General features: G+C 47.6%; 1 protein-coding gene across 1 annotated transcript in view; it reads right to left on the bottom strand.

Moving 5' to 3' along the window:
* LOC140193766 (zonadhesin-like) overlaps positions 1-21976 on the bottom strand; it is a gene marked incomplete at its 3' end in the record, with an annotated part of 61749 nt that overhangs the window by 35301 nt on the left and 4472 nt on the right. The window contains exons 4-10 of the mRNA XM_072250933.1: positions 20048-20190; positions 17204-17347; positions 16072-16173; positions 10570-10739; positions 7620-7819; positions 5122-5263; positions 2496-2743 (exon numbers count right to left, since the gene is read on the bottom strand). Of these exons, the coding sequence (XP_072107034.1) occupies positions 2496-2743; positions 5122-5263; positions 7620-7819; positions 10570-10739; positions 16072-16173; positions 17204-17347; positions 20048-20190 (1149 nt within the window). The remainder of the gene's footprint in view (positions 1-2495; positions 2744-5121; positions 5264-7619; positions 7820-10569; positions 10740-16071; positions 16174-17203; positions 17348-20047; positions 20191-21976) is intronic.

Genomic DNA, 21976 nt, shown 5'->3' with positions numbered 1-21976 from the left:
ATAGTTCCGTGCGAGCAGCACTTACTGCACAACATTGAGCTTACATCGCTGGCGATCAACTAGAGCTCAAGAAAAGCAGCTACGATCTGTGCAAAGCTACCAAGGCTGCGAAACAACAATATAGGGAGAAGACTGAGTCAAGATTCACAACGAACAGCACACATGACTTGTGGTGAGGGCTGCATACCATCACAGACTTCAAAGCCAAACGTCGTGGTGCCACCAACATCGCGGCCTCTCTCCCTGATGAGCTCAATCGCTTTTACGCTCGGTTCGATGTCACTAACTCTAAGCCTCCAAGGAAAGGCACCACTACAACCTGCAACCCGGTCATCTCTGAGGCTGAGGTACGCAGATGTTTCCAACGAATGGACAGTCACAAGGCTGCGGGACCGGATGGCATCCCAGGGTGGGTACTCAGGATGTGCGCAGCACAACTGGCAAGTGTGTTTACTGACATTTTTAATCTCTCTCTCTCCCAGTGTAGAGCGCCCTCCTGCTTCAAATTATCCACCATTGTCCCTGTACCTAAAAAGACCAAGGTAACATGCCTGAACGACTGATGTCCTGTTGCACTCACAAATACCTTGAGAGACTGGTCAAGGATTACATCTGAAGCTTGCTACCACCCAAACTGGACCCCTTACAATTCACCTGCCAACACAACCAATCGGCAGACAATGCAATAGCCACTGCTCTACATACCTTCTGGAGAAGAAGGATACTTATGTGAGAATGCTGTTCTTGGACTACAGTTCAGTGTTCAACACCATAGTTCTATCCAGGCTCAACAAGAAGCATAGAGACCTTGGCCTTGACCCTGCCTTGTGCAGCTGGATCCTGGACTTTCTGTCAGATCGCCGGCAGGTGGTAAGAGTGGGCTCCCTCACCTCTACTCCTCTGACTCTCAACACAGGAGCCCCTTAGGACTGTGTACTGAGTTCCCTCCTTTACTCCCTGTATACCCATGACTGCATCACCACGCACAGCTCCAATCTGTTAACTAAGTTTGCTGACGACACTACATTGATTGGCTTTATCTCAAACAATAATGAGGTGCCCTACAGGGAAGAAGTCATCTCTCTGACACAGTGGTGTCAAGAAAACAACCTCTCCCTCAATGTCACGAAAACAAAGGAGCTGGTTGTGGATTACTAGAGGAATGGAGATAGGCTAACCTCTATTGACATCAATGGATCTGGGGTTGAGGGGGTAAACAGCTTCAAGTTCCTCAGCATCCACATCACTGAGGACCTCATGTGGTCTGTACACACCAGCTGTGTGGTGAAAAAATCACAACAGTGCCTCTCTCATCTCAGACAATTGAGGAAGTTTGGTATGGGCCCCCATATCCTCAGAACTTTTTACAGGGGCACAATTGAGAGCATCCTGACTGGCTGCATCACTGCCTGGTATGGGAACTGTATCTCCCTTAATCGCAGGACTCTGCAGAGAGTGGTGCGGACAGCCCAGCACATCTGTAGTTGTGAACTTGCCATGATTCAGGGCACTTACAAGGACAGGTGTGTAATAAGAGCCTGTAGGATCATTCGGGACCCAGGCCATCTCAACCACAATCTATTCCAGCTGCTACCATCCCGGAAACGGTACCGCAGCATAAAAGCCAGGACCAACAGGCTCCGGGACAGCTTCTTCCACCAGGCCATCAGACTGATGAACTCACGCTGATCTGAGTGTATTTCTATACTACATTGACTGTTCTATTTATTATAAATCATTATAAATTACTATGATTGCACATGGCACATATGGATAGAGACATAACATAAAGATTTTTACTCCTCATTTATGTGAAGGATGTAAGAAATAAAGTCAATTCAAATTCATCATCTTGTCCACCTTGGTGATTCAAGCTCTTGTTAAGATAGCGGTACCATAGTGTAGGGGTTAGCACAACACTTTACCGTACCAGCGGCCCGGGTTCAATTCCTGTCACTGCCTGTAAAGAGTTTGTACATTCTCCGCATGACCACGTGGGTTTTCTCCATGTGAAACTAAAACTAGAGGTCACAGGTATAGGATGAAAGGGGAAATCTTTAAGGAGAACCTGAGGGGGAGCTTCTTCACAGAGGGCAGCAAGAGTATGGATCGAGCTGCCAGCACAAGGGGTAGATGCAGGTTCAGTTGTGAATTTGGATAAATTTGGAGGGTATGGTCCAGGTGAAAGGTGGATGGGACCAGGCAGAAGGAAAGGCTGGCCAAAGATGAGCCAAAGGCCCTGTTTCTGTGCTGTAGTGTTCTAAGACTCCAAGAACCATCTCCACCACTAGTGTCCCGGAGCCCCCCCAGCCAAAACAGTCAACCTGCCCGCTGTGGGATCTTGCTGTGTGACAGATTGTCACAGGCGGGGGGTGGGGGGAGGGTTGTAAACTGGCACTAGGCCTTTCAGAAGGGGATCCGAAGGCACAGAGTAGGTACGGAGATCTGGGGGGAGAAGAATGGTTGGCGCTCATGGGGACCATGGCAATACTCACGATGACCTGTCGGCCCTTTGCCAGGGTGACATTATAGTCGTAGACGTCCACATGGACAGCTTTGACGTAGGAGACCCGGGTGTTCCTTCCCCGGTGCTCATTGCTGGTTTCCACGTTGAAGTGTGGCAGGTCTGGGATGGGGCTGCAGGGCTTGGAGAAGGTGTAGGTACAATTTCCCATGAAGTCGTAGTAGACCTTGTCGAATGTCCTGTAGTGAGGGTCCCCAGAAGCAGAGCACATCTCACGGCCTGCAACGAAGCATCAGAACATGGAGTCAGTCCACTCAAGCCAAGACCATAAATACAACCATTAGAATTTTGAGGAGATTTGGTTTCTCACTAAAGGAGCCATGCCTCAGAAAGGCAGCATCCATCTTAAGGACTCCCATCACCCAGGACATTGCTACCATCAGGAAGGAGGTTCTGAAGGCACAAACTCAGCTGTGCAGGAATGGCTCCTTCCCTTCTGCCATCGAACTTCTGAATAGACTTTAAATCCGTGAACTCCACCTCACTAACAAGAGAAAATCTGCAGATGCTGGAAATAAAAGTAATACGCACAAAATGCTGTTGGAACCCAGCAGGCCAGGCAGCATCTATGGAAAAGAATAAACAGTCGATGTTTTGGGCCGAGACCCTTCATCAGGACTGAAAAAAAAGAGACGAAATCGGAGTAAGAAGGTGGGGGGAAGGGAGAGAGAAGTACAAGGTAGTAGGTGATAGGTGAAACTGGGAGAGGGGGAGAGGTGACGTAAAGAGCTGGGAAGTCGATTGGTGAAAAAGATGAAGGGCTGGAGGAGGGGGAATCTGATAAGAGAGGGAAGGGGGAAGAGCACCAGAGGTGATGGGCAGGTAAGGAGATAAGGTGAGAGAGGAAATGGGAATGGGAAGTGGTGAAGGAGATGGGGGGACAATTGAGAACTGGAAGATTAAGAAATCGATGTTCACGCCATCAGGTTGGAGGCCACCCACACATGGCAGCTTGCTACTTCCTCGGTACTTTATATTTTCTCTTTTAGCACTGCCCGGTATGGCGGCTCCAAGAGCAAGAGGCAAGAGGCTGTGGATGGTAATAGACTCAGCCAGATCCATCATGGACATAACCCTCCTCACCATCAAGAACATTTTCAGTGGAAGGGAGGGGTTGGTAACTCATGACAGCGGCATCCATCATGAAAGATCCTCACTACCCGGGACATGCCCTTTTCTTGCCAGTACAATCAGGGAGGAAGAACAGGTGCCTGCAGACTTACCTCAATGTTTTAGGAAGAGCTTCTTCACTTCCACCATAAGATTTCTGAATGCTCCACAAGTCCGTGAACACTGCCTCATTAATCGTCTTCTGCACCATTTATATATTTTTGTAACTCATAGTATTTTTTTTAATGTCTTGCACTCTCCTGCTGCCGCAAACCGACAAATTCGACGGCATATTCCCTCTATAAGACAAATTCCCCTTATCTAAGAAAGGACGCGTTGACATTGGAGAGGATTCAAAGGGGTTTACAAAAATGATTCTAGGAATGAAAGGCTTATCATATGAGGAGCATGTGATGGCTCCGGGCCTGTACTCTCTGGAAATCAGAACAATGAGGTGGGATCTCACTGAAAATTATTGAATGTTGAAAGGCCTAGATAGGGTGGATGTGGAGAGAATGTTTCCTATGGTTGGGGAGCCTAGGATCAGAGGGCACTGCCTCAGAATAGAGGGACACTCATTTAGAATGGAAGGAATTTCTTTAGCCAGAGAGTGGTGAATCTGTGGAATTTGTTGCCACAGGCTGCTGTGGAGGCCAAGTCATTGAGTGTGTTTAAAGTAGAGGTTGATAGCTTTTTGTTTAGTCAGGGTGCGAAAGATTACAAGGAGAAGACAGGAGATTGAGGTTGAGAAGGAAATGGTCAAATGGTGGAGCATCGTCGATGGACTGAATGGCTTAATTCTGCTCCAATGTCTTATGGTCTTATGGTCAGTCTGCCAGCAATAATAAATCTCTTTCTGATTCTACTGGATCTGTGGGTTGGGGAGAGGCAATCTCCCTTGCTTCTGCAAAGGTCTTTGCCCAATGTCATTCCCTCAACATCTGCATTCTCTTCCTCTCCCACCACCGGTTACCCACCATGCTTCAGAACGGAAGAAAATATGGTCCCTCAAGTCTGGCCCTGCCCTTGCACTTTGCTGTGGCTGAGTTGCTCCAGGTCTTGTTCCCCTCTCCAATTCTCCTTCCAGCTCCCTGCCCACATTCCCAGACCTTTTCTCCTGTTCCTCATCTCTGTGCCCATGTTCTCAGATCCGTATCGATGTTCCAACTCACGTCCACATTCCCCGAACCTTCCTTCACGTTCCCAACCTTATCCACATCCCCTTTCCCAACCTTATCCACATCCCCTTTCCCCTTCCATTTACATTCCCATATCCGTGCCCACGTTCCCAAGCCGTGCCCATGTTCCCCATCTCCGTGACCCTTTGCCCACTCTGTTCACATTCCCAGACCTGTACCCACGTTCCCAGAATTTTGATCCAATCCCTGTAGTTTAATTCCCCAGTTCCCTGTCCACGCTCCCCAAATCCCCATCATTTAGACTCCCAGAATCCCAGCCCTGTGCCCATATTGCTGGAAAGTGCTCACCTTTGGGATGACAGCCGTAGACCCCATCCTGCAGACCGCACGTTTCCAAATCTGAGCATTTGGTTTTCGTACAATTCACATGTTCGGGGCTGATGCAGGTGCAGATCTCTGAACATCCGGGCATGTACCAGAATTCGTTGATCTAGGGATGGATGGTTGGAGAGAGACCCTTGTCACTCATCACTCCTGCTGTTACCCCCCCCCAATCAGCCCCTCCTGTCTCCCACCCCACCCCTCCACCCCTGCGAGCTTCTGCACCCATGGGCGCACATGACCCAGTTTACCCTTCCCCACCCCAAGTGGAGCGAGCCCACAGGATGGCCAGCATGCACCAGCTCTTCGACTGCAGAAGGCACCATAGCCAGGCACTCCCAGGTGGCATCCCAGTCCCATCCTCCAGCTCTCAGAAGGGTAGAGGGGGAAAGGATTTTGAAGCCCGTCCCATCACTATAAGAGAAGAGGTGGAATGTTGATTGGGAGATTGGATTCCATTGTCCTCCACATAGAATGGTTCAGTACTGAAACAACCAGGAAGGTCAAGCACATGAGAGGGGTGACATAGGACATCAAGCTTTACAGCATAGTACAGGCCCTTCAACCCATCGTGCTGTAACACCCTTTCCCTACTCCACAATCATTCTAACTCTTCCCTCTTGCCCAGCCCACAATCGTCCATTTTTTCTTTCTCCCACACACCTATCTAAGAGCCTCTGAAACATACCAGACTCTACTACCACCCCCAGTAGTGCGTTCCGCGCACTCCACCAAAAGAAAGCTATCTCTGATATCTCCTCTAAACTTTCCTACAGGCAGCTTCCAGGGGTCCCAACCTGGGGGTCCACGAACCCCTTGCTTAAAAAAAGGCGGGAACACCTTAAGAGGTGTCTTCTGGTGTTGGCCATTTCTTTCCGCTCTGGGGAAAAGACGTTGGCTGTCCACTCTTTCTTTGCCTCTTGTCAAGTCACCTCTCAGGCTCCTTCACCCCAAAACAGGAGAAGAATTAGGCCTTTCAGCCCATCAAGTCTGCTCTGTTATTCAATCATGGCTGATAGCTTTTCATTCAACCCCATTCCCCTCCTCAAAACCCTTAACCCTGTTACCAATCAAGAACCTACTGTCCACGGCCTTAAATATACACAATGACTTGGCCTCCACAGTCATCTGTGGCAACAAATTCCATGGTTCTAAAAGGGCATCCCTTTATTCTGAGGCTGTGCCCTCTGGTCCTAGACTCTCCCACTGGTGGAAACATCCTGTCCACATCCACTCTACCCAGACTTTCCAGTATCCAAGACGTGTTGACAAGTTTCCTGCCTTATCCTTCTGAGCTCCACCGAGCAGAGACCCAGAGACATCAAACCCAGCTCACACCATTAACCCTTTCATTTCCAAGATAATTCTCGTCAACCTCCTCCGGACGCTCTCCAGCCGGCTCATCTTGTCTGAGATAAGGGGCCCAAAATTGCTCACAATATTCCAAATGCAATCTGACCAGTGCCTCATAAAGCCTTGGAAGTCCATCCTTGCTTATATTCTAGTCTTCTCAAAAAGAAAGCTAACATCGTGTTTACCTTCCTTACTACTAACTCGACCTGCAAGTTAACCTTAAAGGAAGGCTGAACCCATGTCTTTTGGCATATCCAATTTCTGCATTTTCAACCTATTCAGAAAATAGTTTTCACCTTTGTTCTTCTAGCCAAAGTACACAGCCCTACACTTCCCACGCTGGATTCCATCTGCCACTTTCCTAGTGCATCCAAGTCCTCTGCAGTCTCCTTGTCTCCTTGATACCACTTGCCACTTGTTCCCTCCTGCTATCCTGGCCACAACACCATGGGTTCCTTCATCCAGATAGGACTGCAGAATTAGGCCATTTGGCCCATCGAGTCTGTTGCACCATTTCATCATGGCTGATCCATTTTCCCTCTCTGCCCCAATTTCCTGTCTTCTCCCTGTATCCCTTCATGTCCTGACTAATCAAAACTCTATCAACCTCTGCCTTAAATATACAAAAAGACTTCTGCGTCCTCTGGTCTTAGACTCTCCACCATAGGGAACCTCCTCTCAACATACACTCTATCGAGACCTTTCAACATTCAATAGGTTTCAATGTCACCCCTCATTCTTCTGAATTCCAATGAATCGAGCCCCAGAGCCATCAAACGCTCCTCATGTGACAAGCCTTTCAATCCCAGAATCATTCACATGAACCTCCTTTGAACCCTCTCCTGTTTCAGCACATCTTTTCTTAGATAAGGGGCCCAAAACTGCTCGCAATACTCCAAGTGAGGGCACCACTATGTGCCGGCAGCCATCTTGAAAGGCTCCTTTTACCCCCACTCTCAGGCTTCTGCTAGTCTGCCAATCTTCTATCTATGCTAGAACCTTGCCTCTGACACTGTGGGCTCCAGATAAGGAGGGGATTGGGATGTCCCTCACTTCAGTGACACAGTGCGGGGGTGGGGGTTGGTTTCAGCTGGACTGATAAAGCTACTCACCATGTGATAGTCGCCCTGGTCGTCGGTGCAGCCACAGTCAGACAGAGGGACGCACTCCGTGTCACTGAGGACGTACCCCGAGTCACACGCGCACCCCTCTACGCACTTGCTCTGGCACCCGCCCCCGCTGGGCTGGGTGCAGGTCACAGGGCACAGGCTGACGCAGAGATCGTAGTGTGAGTTGGGCGGGCAGTCTGGAGCTGAGACAGAACAGAATGCGATCAGTTTCTGAAGCAGGAAGTACAGAGAGCTAAGGGCCTACATGCACTTGAGAAGGCAAGGGCGGATTAGGGCTAGGCAGTGCAGGTTCGCCGTGGAAAATTGTTTCTCACCAATAAGGTAATGAGAGGCATAGAGAGAGTAGGCAGCCAATATCTTTTCCCAGGGTCAGAATGTCTAAGACTTTATGTGAAAGGAATAATTTCCAAAGAGATGTGTGGTAAATTACAGGGAGAGTGGTGGGTGCACTGCCAGGGGTGGTAGAGGAGGCAGAGAAAATAGGAGCATTTTAGAGGTTGTAAGAAAGATTTATGAACATTTACCAGGACGTTGCTTGGATTTGGCACGTGAATTACAAGGAGAGGTTGTGTAGACTTTGCAAAGGCTTTGGAGAGAGACAAGAAGAATTTTACCAGGATGCTGATGAGAGGGCATGCACTATAATGAGACATTGGACAGACTTTTTGTTGTTTTCTCTGGAGTGGTGGAGGCTGAGAGATCAGATAGCAGCTTATAATGTTAGGAGAGGCACAGAGTAAAGTAGACACCCGGTATCTTTTTCCCAGGGTCAAAATTTAAGGTTAAAGTTCAAACTTCAATGTAAATTTGTATCAAAGTACACACACACACACACACATATTTTTTTTCAACAAATACTCAATAAATCTATGGAATAATAACCATAACAGAATCAATGAAAGACTGCTCAACTAGGGTGTTCAACCAGAGTGCATAAAACAAACTGCGCAAATACTAAAAGAAAGAAATAATAATAATAAATATATAAGCAATAAATATTGAGAATATGAGATGAAGAGTCCTTGAAAGTGAGTCCATAGGTTGTGGGAAGAGTCCAGTGATGGGGCGAGTGAAGTTATCCCCTCTGGTTCAAGATCCTGCTGGTTGAGGAGTAATAATCGTTCCTGAAACTGGTGGTGTGGGTCCTGAGGTTCTTGTACCTTCTTCCTAATGGCAGCAGTGAGAAGATGGCCTGGTTGGTGGGGATCTCTGATGATGGACGTTGCTTTCCTATGACAGTGTTTCATGTAGATGCGCTGAATGGTGGGGAGGGCTTTACCCATGATGTACTGGGTAAGTTCAAAGGAAATGTGTGGGGCAAATTTATTTATTTATTTATTTATTTATTTTTACCTGGGATGTGCTGTCAGAGGTGGTGGTGGAGGCAGATACAATATAAATATTTTGGACTCTTGACCTCACAATCTTCCTCGATATGATCTTGCACCTTATCATTTGCCTGCACTTTCTCTGTAACTGTTACACTTTAATTTGCATAGTTATTGTTTTAACTTGTTCTACCTCAATGCACTAAATGAATTGATCTGTATACACAAGGCTTCCACTGTATCTTGGTACATGTGACAATAATAAACCAATACTAATATCAAGGTGACCAAGAGGATGGATGAGGGAAGGGTGGTAGAAGTTGTCTATAAAGACTTTAGCAGGATTACCACTTGGTACGCTCATCCTAAAAGTTACGCGTACAGCACGCTGGAGGAACTCAGCAGGTTGGGCAGCATCCGTGGAAATGAACAGTCAATGTTTCGGGCCGACTTGCTGAGTTCCTCCAGCGTGTTGTGCGCATTGCTTCGACCCCAGCATCTGCGGAGTATTTTGTGTTTACCATCCTAAAAGTTAGATTGGATGGACCCAGTGTAAGCTAGACAAGTGGACATAACATTGGCTTGACTGTCACGGACAATGGGTGGTAACGGAGGGTTTTCATTCAGACTGGAAGCCTGTAGCGAGCAGACTCTGGACTTCACAATCTACCTCGTTATGATCTTGCACCTTATTTGGTTGAGGTTTTTTTTGAACTTTTGACCTCACAATCTATCTTGTTGTGATTTTGTAACTTATTGTCTGCCTGCACTGCACTTTCTCTGTAGCTGTTACACTTTATTCTGCATTATTATTGTTTTTCCTTGTTCATCCTCAATGCACTGTGTAATGATCTGATCTGTATGAACAGCATGCAAGACAGGTTTATCACTGTATCTCGGTACAGGCGACAATAAACCAATTCTAATTCCAATTGTGCTGCAGGAGTCGGCGGTGGGTTCGATGCTGTTTATATTAACGATTTGGACGACAATGAGGATGACGTGGTTAGTCCGCTTGTAGATGACACGGTTCCTGAAGCAGACGCCAGGCAAGGTCACTTGCCTCCAAATATGTGTTTCATTGATCATTATAGAATGTCTCTCTGGTGCTTCCTGCTCCCTCCCCTCTCCCTTCCCCTTTTCCAAACCACGATTCCCTGCCCCCTTCCCACTCTCAGTCCACAATAGAGACTTATACCAGAATCAGGTTTATCATCACTCGCATATGTCATGAAATTCATTTTTTTTGGAGCAGCAGTACAGTGTAGTACATAAAATCATTACTATTATAGTATGCCTAAGACTTTTTACATAGTATTATATATATATATAACTACTATATAATAGAACTATATATAGTACTACTATATATTCTTATTATAATTTTGTAGTAATTTGTATGTATTGCACTGTGCTGCTGCAGAACAACAAATATCATGACATATGTTAATGATAATAAACCCGATTCTGATTCTTGCTAAACTTACATTGAACTTTTTTGGAAGTGAACCTTGTGTATCTGATGCTATGTGGCTATGTAACATTTTCACTGCACCTGTGCACACATGCGCACACACATGATAACAAAGTTGACGTTGACTTACCACAGAAGCCAGGGGTTCGCCAGTTGTCAACGGTTGCCCCTGCGGATTGGCAAGCATCTGTGTAGGCTTGCAGATGGTCACAGAGGGGGTCTTGGAGCCCCTGGAACTGGCACATGTCATACACGCAGTTGTCAAAGTAGGGTTTGGGATCCACGACATGGATGTAGTTTCTGCAAAACAGAACAAACTTTTATCCTGGGCTCATCCCAAACACACATAAAAAGCTGGAGGAACTCAGGAGGTCAAGATGCATACAGTTCTGGTCACCCCATTATAGGAAGGATGTTCAGGCTCTAGAGGGGCTGCAGAAGAGGTTTACCAGGATGCTGCCTGGTTTAGAGGGTGTGTGCTATCATGACCTCCAAGAGGACCACAAAGTTGTCATTGGACTTGGAGGTTTGCATGCCTCAGTGACCCAGAGAGCTATATTAGCTGGAGTCAGGGCTTTATGCTTTGGCTCTTGGTAGAGTCACCCATGCCGAGCAGGTCAAAGGGTAGAGGCCAGACTAAGAGTGGTCCTCCAGTCCTCCAGGTTCGGGGGTTCAGCTCAAGGTTAACAACCCTGACTGGTCAAACAAAATTGTTATGGAAACAGCAATGAAGAATCCTTCTACATCTGAGTGTGATGGTATTCCTGAGTCTCCACCCGGGACTTGCATGACTGACAGTAGTGAAAACTGAGAGGAAGCTACTGACACGATGAAGGAAGCCCTGAACACCACCAGAGATGGAGGACCTTTATTGCTGCCCCAACCGCCAGCAGGAGTATCTTCTTCCCCGGGTAAAAATGTCTAATACCAGAGGGCATACATTGAAGGTGAGAGGTGGTAGGTTCAAGGGGGATGTTTTTTTACTCAGAGTGGTGGATGCTTGGAATGCGCTGTCTGGTACGGTGGTAGAGGCTTTTAAGAGATGTTTGGATAAGCACATGGATGTGAGGAAGATGGAGGGATAAGGCCTCAAGGTAGGTAGGAGGGATTAGTGCTTGGATGTTTTTGATTTACTTTTTAGCTGGTTCGACACAACACTGTGGGCCAAATGGCCCGTTTCTGTGCTGTGCTGTTCGATGTTCTATGGAGAGGAATAAGCAGTCGATGTTTCGGGCCGAGAGCCTTCATTGACCCAGTCGCCTGGGTACACAGTTCTCCAACTTATCAATAACATGGGGCCCACCTGGTTAAATCGATTAATCACATTTACTGAGGTACAGTAGAAGTATACCATCCATACAGATCAATTCATTACAACAGCATATTGAGGTCATACAAGGGAAAACAGTAACAGAATGCATAATCAAAGTATTGAGTACCAGAGATGGGACATTATGTTGAAGCTGTATAAAACTTTGGTGAGGCCTATTTTGGAGTATTGTGTGCAATTTTGGTCATCTACCTACAGGGAAGATGTAAATAAGGTTGAAAGAGTACAGAGAAAATTTACAAGCATGTTATTGGGTCTGGAGGAGCTGAGTTATATGGAAATATTGGACAGGTCAGGACTTTATTCCTTGGAGCATAAAGACTGAGGGGAGATTTGATAGCGGTTTACAAAATTATGAGGGGTACAGATAGGGTAAATGCAACCAGGCATTTCCACTAAGGGTGGGTGGGACTACAACTAGAGGTCATGGGTTAAGGGTAAAAGAGGAAAAGTTTAAAGAGAACATGAGGGGAAACCTTCATTCAGAAGGTCCGTGAGTGTGTGGAATGGGCTGCCAGTGCAAGTGGTGCATGCAAGCTCAATTTCATGGTTTAACACAAGTTTGGATAGGTACATGGATGGCAGGGGTATGAAGGACTATGGTGTCAGAGAGGGTGATGGGACTAAACAGATTAAATGGTTCGGCATGGACTAGATGGGTCAATGAGGCTGTTCTCTGCTGTAATTTTCTATGACTCTATGACTCTAGTTACAGAGAAATTTCACTGCAGAGAGACAATAAAGCACAAGACCACGATGAGGTCAAGAGTCCAACTTACTGTACCAGGGTACGAAGGTAGAGTTAGTAGAGTTGCAACAGCAGGATAGAGGATGTCCTTAAGCCTGGTGGTATGTGCTTTCAGGCTCTTTTATCTTCTGCCAGATGGGAGAAGGAAGAAGGGTGAATGTTTATGGTGAGAGAGGCCTTTGATTATATTGGCTGCTTTACTGAGGCAGCAAGAGGTGTAGACAGAGTCCATGGAGGGGAGATGGGTGTCGCTGATGGGTTTGCTAGTATCCAGGACATCTTCAAAGAGTGATGCCTCAAAAGGGTGGTGTCCATCAGAAAGGACCCCATCACCCAGGACATGCCTTGTTCTCATTGCTACCATCAGGGAGAAGGAACAGGAGCCTGAAGGCACACACTCAGTGATTCAGGAACAGCTTCTTCCCCTCTGCCATCAGATTCCTAAATGGACATTGAACCCATGAACACAAACTCACTACATTTTTATTTATGTTTTTGTACTACTTATTTAATGTAACTATTTTATATATACACACTTACAGTAATTCAGAGTCATTTCGCTATTTTTATGTATTACATTGTACTGCTGCTGCAAAGACAGCAAATTTTACAATATGTGCCGGTGATATTAAACCTGAAAGTGGTGTGAGCCTGGAACAGACTGGTCAGGGGGATGATGGAAGCAGATATGATAGCAACATCTGAGGACTTTAGACAGACATCTGGGTGGCAGAGTGGAGATACATCTTTACCGAAGGAGGTGCAAGGCTCTCCTTCCCTCTGATGGCCTGCAAGTCGCCCTTGGGCAAGGTGTAGCACCTGATTAGCCCCTCCCCCCTAGATCAGGGTGACGTGAAGCCATGGGAGCAGGTGGTGGATGGTCGTACGAGCAGCCGGTGTATATCACAAGTCCTGGTTATGCGACCACTGACGCCAGGCAGACAATCTCTGAACAGTACTGATCATGGCTGGGGTCACCTGTCTTTCCCAGAAAAGTGCAATAGCAAATCACTTGTAATGCCTTGGTTAAGATTCTTACTGCTATACTGTAGGTATTTCATTTTAACAGTTCTGTGAGAGCAGTCTGTTCTGCTTTTAGCATGTTTGGGTTTGAGCTAAAGATAAGGGGCTACGCTGTTCAGTTTAGCACTGTTGTGTCAGCCAATCAGGATGGTGGAATTGGGAGAAAGCTCTAGAGAATGCTGGGTGGAGAGGTTTTTGTGACAGACACGGGTGTGGGCCGAGGTCTTTTTGCTGGGAGCTGGGTGAAGACAGGAGGGAAGATGGCCGAGGATGCCGTCCCTTTTGCACAAGGTACTTTGTGCAGATGAAAACAACAGGAATTCTGCAGATGCTGGAAATTCAAGCAACACACATCAAAGTTGCTGGTGAACGCAGCAGGCCAAGCTGCATCTGTAGGAAGAGGTCCTGACGAAGGGTCTCGGCCTGAAACGTCGACTGCACCTCTTCCTACAGATGCTGCCTGGCCTGCTGCGTTCACCAGCAACTTTGATGTATGTTACTTTGTGCAGATGAATGGCTTCAAGGAGGAAGGGCCAATATTCCCATAGGGGAGCCCGTTTGTTCAAGATAGATTTCGAGCAACATAAGAAGATGGTGTGTGCTTTCACGCAGATGGAGGGTCCAGCACACAAGTTACAGACAATATCAAGATGATCTCCAACTTATGCGCACATTTGGACTAGGGTAACTGTAGTGGGCCCTTTTTATATATCAAACTGTTTGATAAAGTCCGAGATTTGTAAATACACTTCCTTTATAATTGTATGCAGTGTATGATCTGTTACTCCTTCCAGACAGTTAATTGTGTGGGGGCAGTATTTACAGACTATTTGCACAATCGGGGTTCGAGTGGTCGAGACATCTCAACTTCCGGGTTTTGGTGGGACCCAAGTTATACTGACCCTAGACGTATGCAGTTTGAGAAGGGTAGTTTTCTCAACGCTGAGTCCAGTGAGGGGCTAACGAGCAGCATCTCTAGACACGCAGTAAAAAGGGGGTTTCACACTTCTGTAGAAAAATTTGCCAAGAACAATCGTGGTAATGGAAAGACCATGATCGCCCACATCATACGACACGTATGAATGAATACATCTTGAAGTATCCCAAATTTCCTTACAGTCAATCATTGTTGTAGGATAGCCAGCAGTCAAAGCTTCACACAGTAAGCTCCCATGAACAAAACAACAATAGTCAGTCTGGGTGATGGGAAACCACTTCTGTAAAAAAATTTGCCCGAGAACAATTATGGTCATGGAAAGACCATGATGACACACGTCATATGATGATGAGACAGGCACGTGACCAGGCAGAGAATGGAGGGATATGGAATGTGAACAGGCAGATAGAATTAGTTTAAATTGACATCATGGACCACACTGATAGCCTGTTCTTATGCTGAATTGGTCTACCATATGTGTTACATTAATGGAAAAATGGACTCAGTGATCAGCTGGGTTCCAATCAATGGCTAAAGGACAGTACTGGTTAATGGGAGAGGGGTCGATGAATCGTGAATGTGGCTTAGCGTCATTCATGATGCGAACCTATAGAGGTTTTACTGGCTGCTCACACTGCAGAACCTACTCTCTCCTTGGCATTATGGGGACTGCAAAGAAAAGAGCCATCAGGACCGTCACAGAGGCTGCTGAGAGAGGCTCCAGATGGCTATGGATCAGGAGGTGTGACCCGTGGACCAATGCGGGGCGGGGGGGGAGGAGACTGGCCAGGGCCTGGTCAACCCTGGCTGGGTTGCCTGGGTGAGAGTGTCTGATGTTGAAAGACTCAAAACACCCGATGACCTCAGATTGCATCACTGATGATGTGTCCCAGCACAACCTCAGATCTACCTCAGCATCATAAGGATAAAGTGGGCTGTGAATCAGCCAAAACAATGCCAAAGTATCTGGGTTGTGCAGGAAGAGGGGTCATGTCACCTTGAAACACCGATGGATTTTCCTTTGATTAGTCCTACTGGAGTCTCCAACAACATTCAACTCTTGGTTCAGCCAATGTTAGCCCTCAGAGCTAAAAATATCTGTCCATGTCTAACATCATCAGGCATACTCAGACCATCTCTGATACCCCCTTACAATTTCTGGGAACTGCAGATGATCTCTGAGACCCCCAGACTACCCCGAGCATCCTTAGAACATCCTTGAATTTTGTAGACCATCCCAGACACCCTCAGATCATCACTGACACTTTCAGACCATCTGTGAGACCTCCAGACCACACCTGAGACCTTCAGATCATCCCTGAGATTTGCACACAATTTCCGAGACCCTTAATTTCCAAGACCCTTAAACAATTCCTGAAATCCTTACACTGTCACAGAAGTCCTCAGATAATTCCTGAGACTCTGACACAATATTCAAAATACTGAAACCATCACAGAGACCCTTGTAGACCATCCCCAAGACCCTCGGACAATCCTTGAGAAACTGACACAATTCCAGACACCATCCCTGAGAGACTCCTGGTTATGTGCATGGCAGAAGGAGATATCCCTGACTGATGCTTGCTCCCATTACCTGAATGGTCCATTTGGGTCAGTAATGAGACCACACTGGTCAGGCCCGGTCACCTTGTCGTAGATCTCGTCCTTGCACGGAACAGGGTCAATCGATCGGCAGCTGGAACACAGAGAGGGACTTGTGTTACTGATGGGTGGTAGCCAGACTTGGATGTGGGCTGACTTCAGGAACGGACATGCCTGGTTTGTCAACTGCTCAGTGGCTCTACTTTGGGAGGAATTGTTTTTTCTCAAATTTTAATGAATTTAATTTAGAGATACAGCACTGTCCACGGCCCTTCCAGCCCAACGAGTCTGTGCCATCCAATTGCACCCATGTGGCCAATTAATCTGTTAACACGTACACCTTTGGAACGAGGGAGGATACGGGAGGACCCAAAGAAAACCTACACGGTCACGGAGGAGATGTACAGAGATTCCGTATAGATGACACTGGGATTGATCTCTGAGCTACTGTGCCTGAGCTGCAATCGCGTCACGCTAACTGCCATTTATTATTTTACATTTAATTTTTGTTTTAACTTTTTATTTTATTCAGATACAGCGCAGAATAGGCCCTTTGGGCTGCGCCACCCGGCAATCCCCCCTCCGCCCTGATTTAATCCCAGCCTAATCACGGGACCATTTACAATGACCAACTGACCTACCGACTGGACTGTGGGGGAAACTGGAGCACCCAGAGGAAACCCACGCAGTCACGGGGAGAACCTACAAACTCCTTACGGGCAGCGACAGGAAATGAATCCCGGTCGCTGGTACTGTAGACCGTTGTGCTAACCATTACACTGCATCTGGTCTCCAATCCTCTGACACACAAAGACCAGGGTCCACCCTCCGTCTGACACACGGACTCCAGTTCAAACTCACTGGGACACCATTCCCTCCCTCCTTTGGAAATCTCTGGGGTCCATATTATGGCACATCCTTACAAATTACTGGGTCGTCTGGAAAACTAATGAACCGTGTAGCCACTGAAATAAAACTCTTGGAATATTTTCCGAATTAATACCAATAGTCTGGAAAATCCACCTGTCCTCTGAATACCTGATTATTGAGCCCAGTTCTGTTCCAGGGCTCAGTGGCTGATGACCACCTTCCCTCCCCTCCCCCACCCCCACCTCCATCCTCACCTATCATCCTCATCGTCCTTTGTCTTCCAGCTGTCTCCGAACACGGTATCGTTTACTGCCATTGTGCCGTCCGGCTTTCGGTAGTCATCACTGTGGTTATTGTTGAAGTCCCCACACAGACCGCACATCTTGCCCTTGTAGGAGCTGAAGGGGACAGAGAGAGACCTTTACGAGATGGGCAAGGGCTGGGATCACTGTCGGACTGCCAGGTTAGAACTTCCCTGGGTCTCTGCACAGGGTCACAATGTGAACTTCTCTCAGGATCTGTGTGTATCTACTCTTCAGGAACTGAGAGCTTGCAAAGATATTTCAAAATAGTCGAGATGCACTTTATGGAGACACGTGAAACTTCAGACACTAGAATCTGGAGCAATACACTATCCACTGGAGGAACTCAGTGGGTCTGGCAGCACCTGTGGAGGGAAATGGGTAAATGATACTTTGAGTCAAAGACCCTTCACCTGCACTGTCTTGGCCTGACACTTCAGCCTTACACAGATGCTACCTGACTCGATGAGTTCCTCTGGTACTTTCTTGGCAACATTATGAAGACACAGATGCTGGAATGTGGAGGAACAGATAGCACGAAGATAGAAACTACAACAAGAATATCCGCACCATCTGGGCCATCCCCATCATCCATCCAGGTCATGTTGTCATCTTGGCCATGCTGTCATCTGGGCCATGCCACCATCTGGACCATCCCTGCTATCTTGGCCATACCGTCTTCTGGACCAAGCCCACCATCTTGGCCAAGTCACCTTCTCTCAGTTTCATGTATCAATCAGCACAACTTTAGCCATGAATGACAATGGGCTTTTTTTTGTTCTAATTGGGTTTGTCTTGGTAAAAATTGTGTGTAATTTATGTTAATTTTGTTTTCCTTGTGCGTTTTGTGTCTCTGACACTCTGAGACTGTGATGTTGTGGCAAGCAAGCTTTTCATTGCCCCTGGGCACACATGGACCTGTGCAGGTGACAGTAAACTTGACTGTGACAAACAGGGTGATGGAGAAAGTCAGCAGGTTGGGCAGCACCTGTGAAAGGATAATGGGCAGACTTGTCTCAAAGCTGGGTGTGTCTGTACCCACACCACGCCCCCATACCCCTGGCACTCCTTCTCTGCCACCTGTCCCACACCCTTCCCATGGTGCTCCACCCTCACCATTCCAAGCATCCTTTGCTCCTGTCTCAGACATCCCACCCTGCAAAAACTCATTTCAGGGAGGTAGCACCATCAATTTTCAGGAGACTCCCGGAACTTCCGGGAGAGGTGGGGTGTCTGCAATAGAGTAGCTCCTTAGCAGCTAGCCAGCTAGTTTAAATAACGTTAACTATGCTAATGAACGAATGACACCTGTTAAACTCAACTCAACATGTCTTTTACAGTCTTAACCCACCATGGGCAATAGAAAAGTCACTGTTGCAAACAGTGCAGTGAGCTACACTGTCATTATTTTTGACCCCTGTTAGGCAGGGGTACACTTTAGTATAGTCTGGGGTGACGTACGTTTTATATTTTCTTTTTTTAGAACACTCTGCCATGGCGTGCTCTCTCTCTTGCTCTCTCACGCTCTCTCTCTCTCTTTCGCACGCACACTCTGTCTGGCTCTCTCTCTCGTGGTCGCTCTCACTCACTCTCTCTCACTCTCTGTCTCTCGGACTGTCTCTCTTGCTCTCTCTCTGGTGGTCGCTCTCGCTCTCTCATGCTCTCTCTCTCTCGCGCACACTCTCTCTTGCTCTCTCTCTCGTGGTCGCTCTTGCTCGCTCTCTCTCTCACGCTCTCTCTTTCGCTTTCTCACGCTGTCTCTCTTGCGCGCCCTCTCTCTGGTGGTCGCTCTCGCTCTCTCATGCTCTCTCTCTCTCTCTCGCGCGCACACTCTATCTGGCTCTCTCTCTCGTGGTCGCTCTCGCCCGCTCTCTCTCACTCTCTGTCTCATGCTCTGTCTCTCGGACTGTCTCTCTTGCTCTCTCTCTGGTGGTCGCTCTCGCTCTCTCTCTCTCGCGCACGCTCTGTCTTGCTCTCTCTCTCGTGGTTGCTCTTGCTCACTCTCTCACGCTCTCGCTTTCTCACGCTGTCTCTCTTGCGCGCTCTCTCTCTGGTGGTCACTCTCGCTCTCTCTCTTGCTCTCTCACGCTCTTTCTCTCTTGCGCGCGCTCTCTCTCTCTCTCGCGCGTGCTCTCTCGCGCTCTCTCTCTCATAGTCGCTCTTGCTCGGTCTCTCTCTCACATTCTCTCTCATGCTCCTTCTTTCGCTCTCTCATGCTCTCTCTCTCTCTTGCGTGCGTGCACTCTCTCTCTCGTGGTCACTCTCTCTCTCTCAAAAAAATTGAATTCCGGGACATTGTATATAATTTGCGGGCATCAGGGAGCCACTATTAATATGCGGGAGACTCCCGGAACTTCCAGGAGAGATGGGATGTCTGCTGTCAGATTTGCAAACTCGCTCTCTGCTCCACGTTGATAAATACAGTACTGCGCAAAAGTCTTAGGCACCCTAGCTATGTATATGTGCCTAAGACTTCTGCATGGTACTGTACCTCCTCCCTAACAGAAAGGCCATGTCTGGATATAGTGCATCTGTGAGGGGTACTGGACAGTCTACGTTTAAGGTTGAGACTCTGCAGTAATGTAAATTGATGGCACAGCAAAGAAAGAGCTGCTGTTGAGCAGATGTCAGGGAGATCAAATTGTTATTTACAGGGGAGGAAAGAGGTGGAATGGGGCTGACGAGGTGACAACCAGGGAGCCAGAATGGACCCGATGGGCTGATTGGCCTCTTGTGGAAGAGACTGGCCTGAATGAGATAGACTTGGGGATGTCGAGCTGTGACGATGGGACTTACAATGGGATTTGTATCTTCACAAAGTGGTTCCCGTCATATTGTAACTGCAGCCCAAAGTCGGTGCTGACAATCACGTACTGGCCGGATTGAGAGAGGTGGGCGCGCCCCACAGTTTTCGGCAGACGAATCCTTTTCTGGTCCACCTACAATCAGAAGATCAGTCAGTGTCTGAACACCTCAAAGTGGAAGGTCTCTGTCCTCAGCTCAATGATGTAACACATTGAATGCTCCAATTTCAGGTAACCCTCATCTCTCTTCTCCCCCTCTCTCCCTCTCTTCCTCTTTTCCCTCATTCCCTCTCTCCCTCTCCCCCTCCCTTCTCTCTCTCTCCCTCCCCCTCTCCTCTCCCTCACCATCTCCTCTCTCTCCCTCTCTCCTCCTCCTTCAATCCACTCTCTCCTTCAATCTCTCTCTTTCTCTCCCCATTTCCAATTCTCCTCTGATCCTCTGTCTCTCCCCCTCTCTTTCTCTCTCCCCCTCTCTTTCTCTCTCCCCTTCTGATTTCTCCTTCCTCCCAATCCTACCTTCTCTCCTTCAGATTCTAACCCTCTTTCTCTCCTTCCAATTCCCTCTCTCCTTCTCTCTCCATCAATTTCCTCCCCTCCCAAATCTCCTACTGATTCTCCTCTCCTTTTCCAGTTCTCCTGTTCCCCTGAGCCACTTTCCGTCTTTCCCTAACTCCGATTTCCTTCCACTCCTCCTTCCAATCCTTCATCCCATCTGTCCATCGAAATCTCTCTCTGCTAAGGACTCACTTTCTAGGACTCTACATCTAAAGGGCGCTACGCTAGCATAGTGGTTAACGTGACACCATTACAGCTCGGGGTGTTGGTGTTCGGAATTCAATTCTGATATCTGTTTAACGCGTGGGTTTCCTCCAGATGCTCCAGTTTCCTCCCACAGTCCAAATACCTACTGGTTAGCAGGTTAATTGGTCATTGTAACTTGCCTGGTGTTTCAGGGCTGGGTGTGTCTGCTCCTGCATCACCCCCCCATCCCCCCAGCCCTGTCCCTGGCACTCCTTCTCTGCCACCTGTCCCACACCCCTCCCGCGACGCTCCACCCTCACCATTCCCAACATCCTTTGCTCCCGCCAGATTTACAAAATCGCTCTCCGCTCCACATTGACAAATATAGTCTTGAGCAAAAATCTTAGGCACTGTGTGTGTGTGTGTGTGTGTGTGTGTGTGTGTGAGTGATTGTGTGTGTGTGTGAGAGAGAGTGTGTGTGTGTGATTGTGTGTGTGTGAGAGTGTGTGTGTGAGAGTGTGTGTGTGTGTGTGTGTGTGTGTGTGTGTGTGTGAGAGAGAGAGAGTGTGTGCACTCTGCAAAAGACCTTGGATGTATATATGTAAGACTTTTACACAGTATTATATATTTGACAAATGAAGATAATCTTTCTTTACTAGAGGACATACATTTCAGGTGAGAGAGGAAAGAGTGATGTGCGGGCAAGTTATTTTTGGACAGAGTGGTGGGCACCTGGCAAAGACTGGCAGGGGTGGTGGTGGAGGCAGGTAGGATTGTGGTGTTCAGACAGGCACGTATGCAGGAAATGGAGAGACAGGGACCGTGATTGAATTGAATTTGTTATCATGGTTGAAACAGACACGACAGGCGAAGGACCAGTTCTCCTGCTGTACTGTTCTATGTTCTGCGGGGACACCAGATACCACTGCTGTCATTAACCCATAAATCAGCAGAGTGGGCAGGTCAGTGAGTTGCGGACAAGAATTAATCCAATAACCATTACCTACAGAGAATTCATTGGGAGGAGAACACTAACTCCACGGCCAGTATTATGCTTCAACATATGTTTCTGCATGAAAAAATGTAGACGTTCACAGGACAGAGCAATGCTGACATTTGTGGTCACTACTTGATTGGCTCTAGGCTGAGCCCAGGGGGAAGGGGCAGGGGTTACCGGCAG

The sequence above is a fragment of the Mobula birostris genome, unplaced genomic scaffold (genome assembly GCF_030028105.1).
Source record: "Mobula birostris isolate sMobBir1 unplaced genomic scaffold, sMobBir1.hap1 scaffold_834, whole genome shotgun sequence".
Taxonomy (NCBI): domain Eukaryota; kingdom Metazoa; phylum Chordata; class Chondrichthyes; order Myliobatiformes; family Myliobatidae; genus Mobula; species Mobula birostris.
This window is presented reverse-complemented; position numbering and strand designations above follow the sequence as displayed.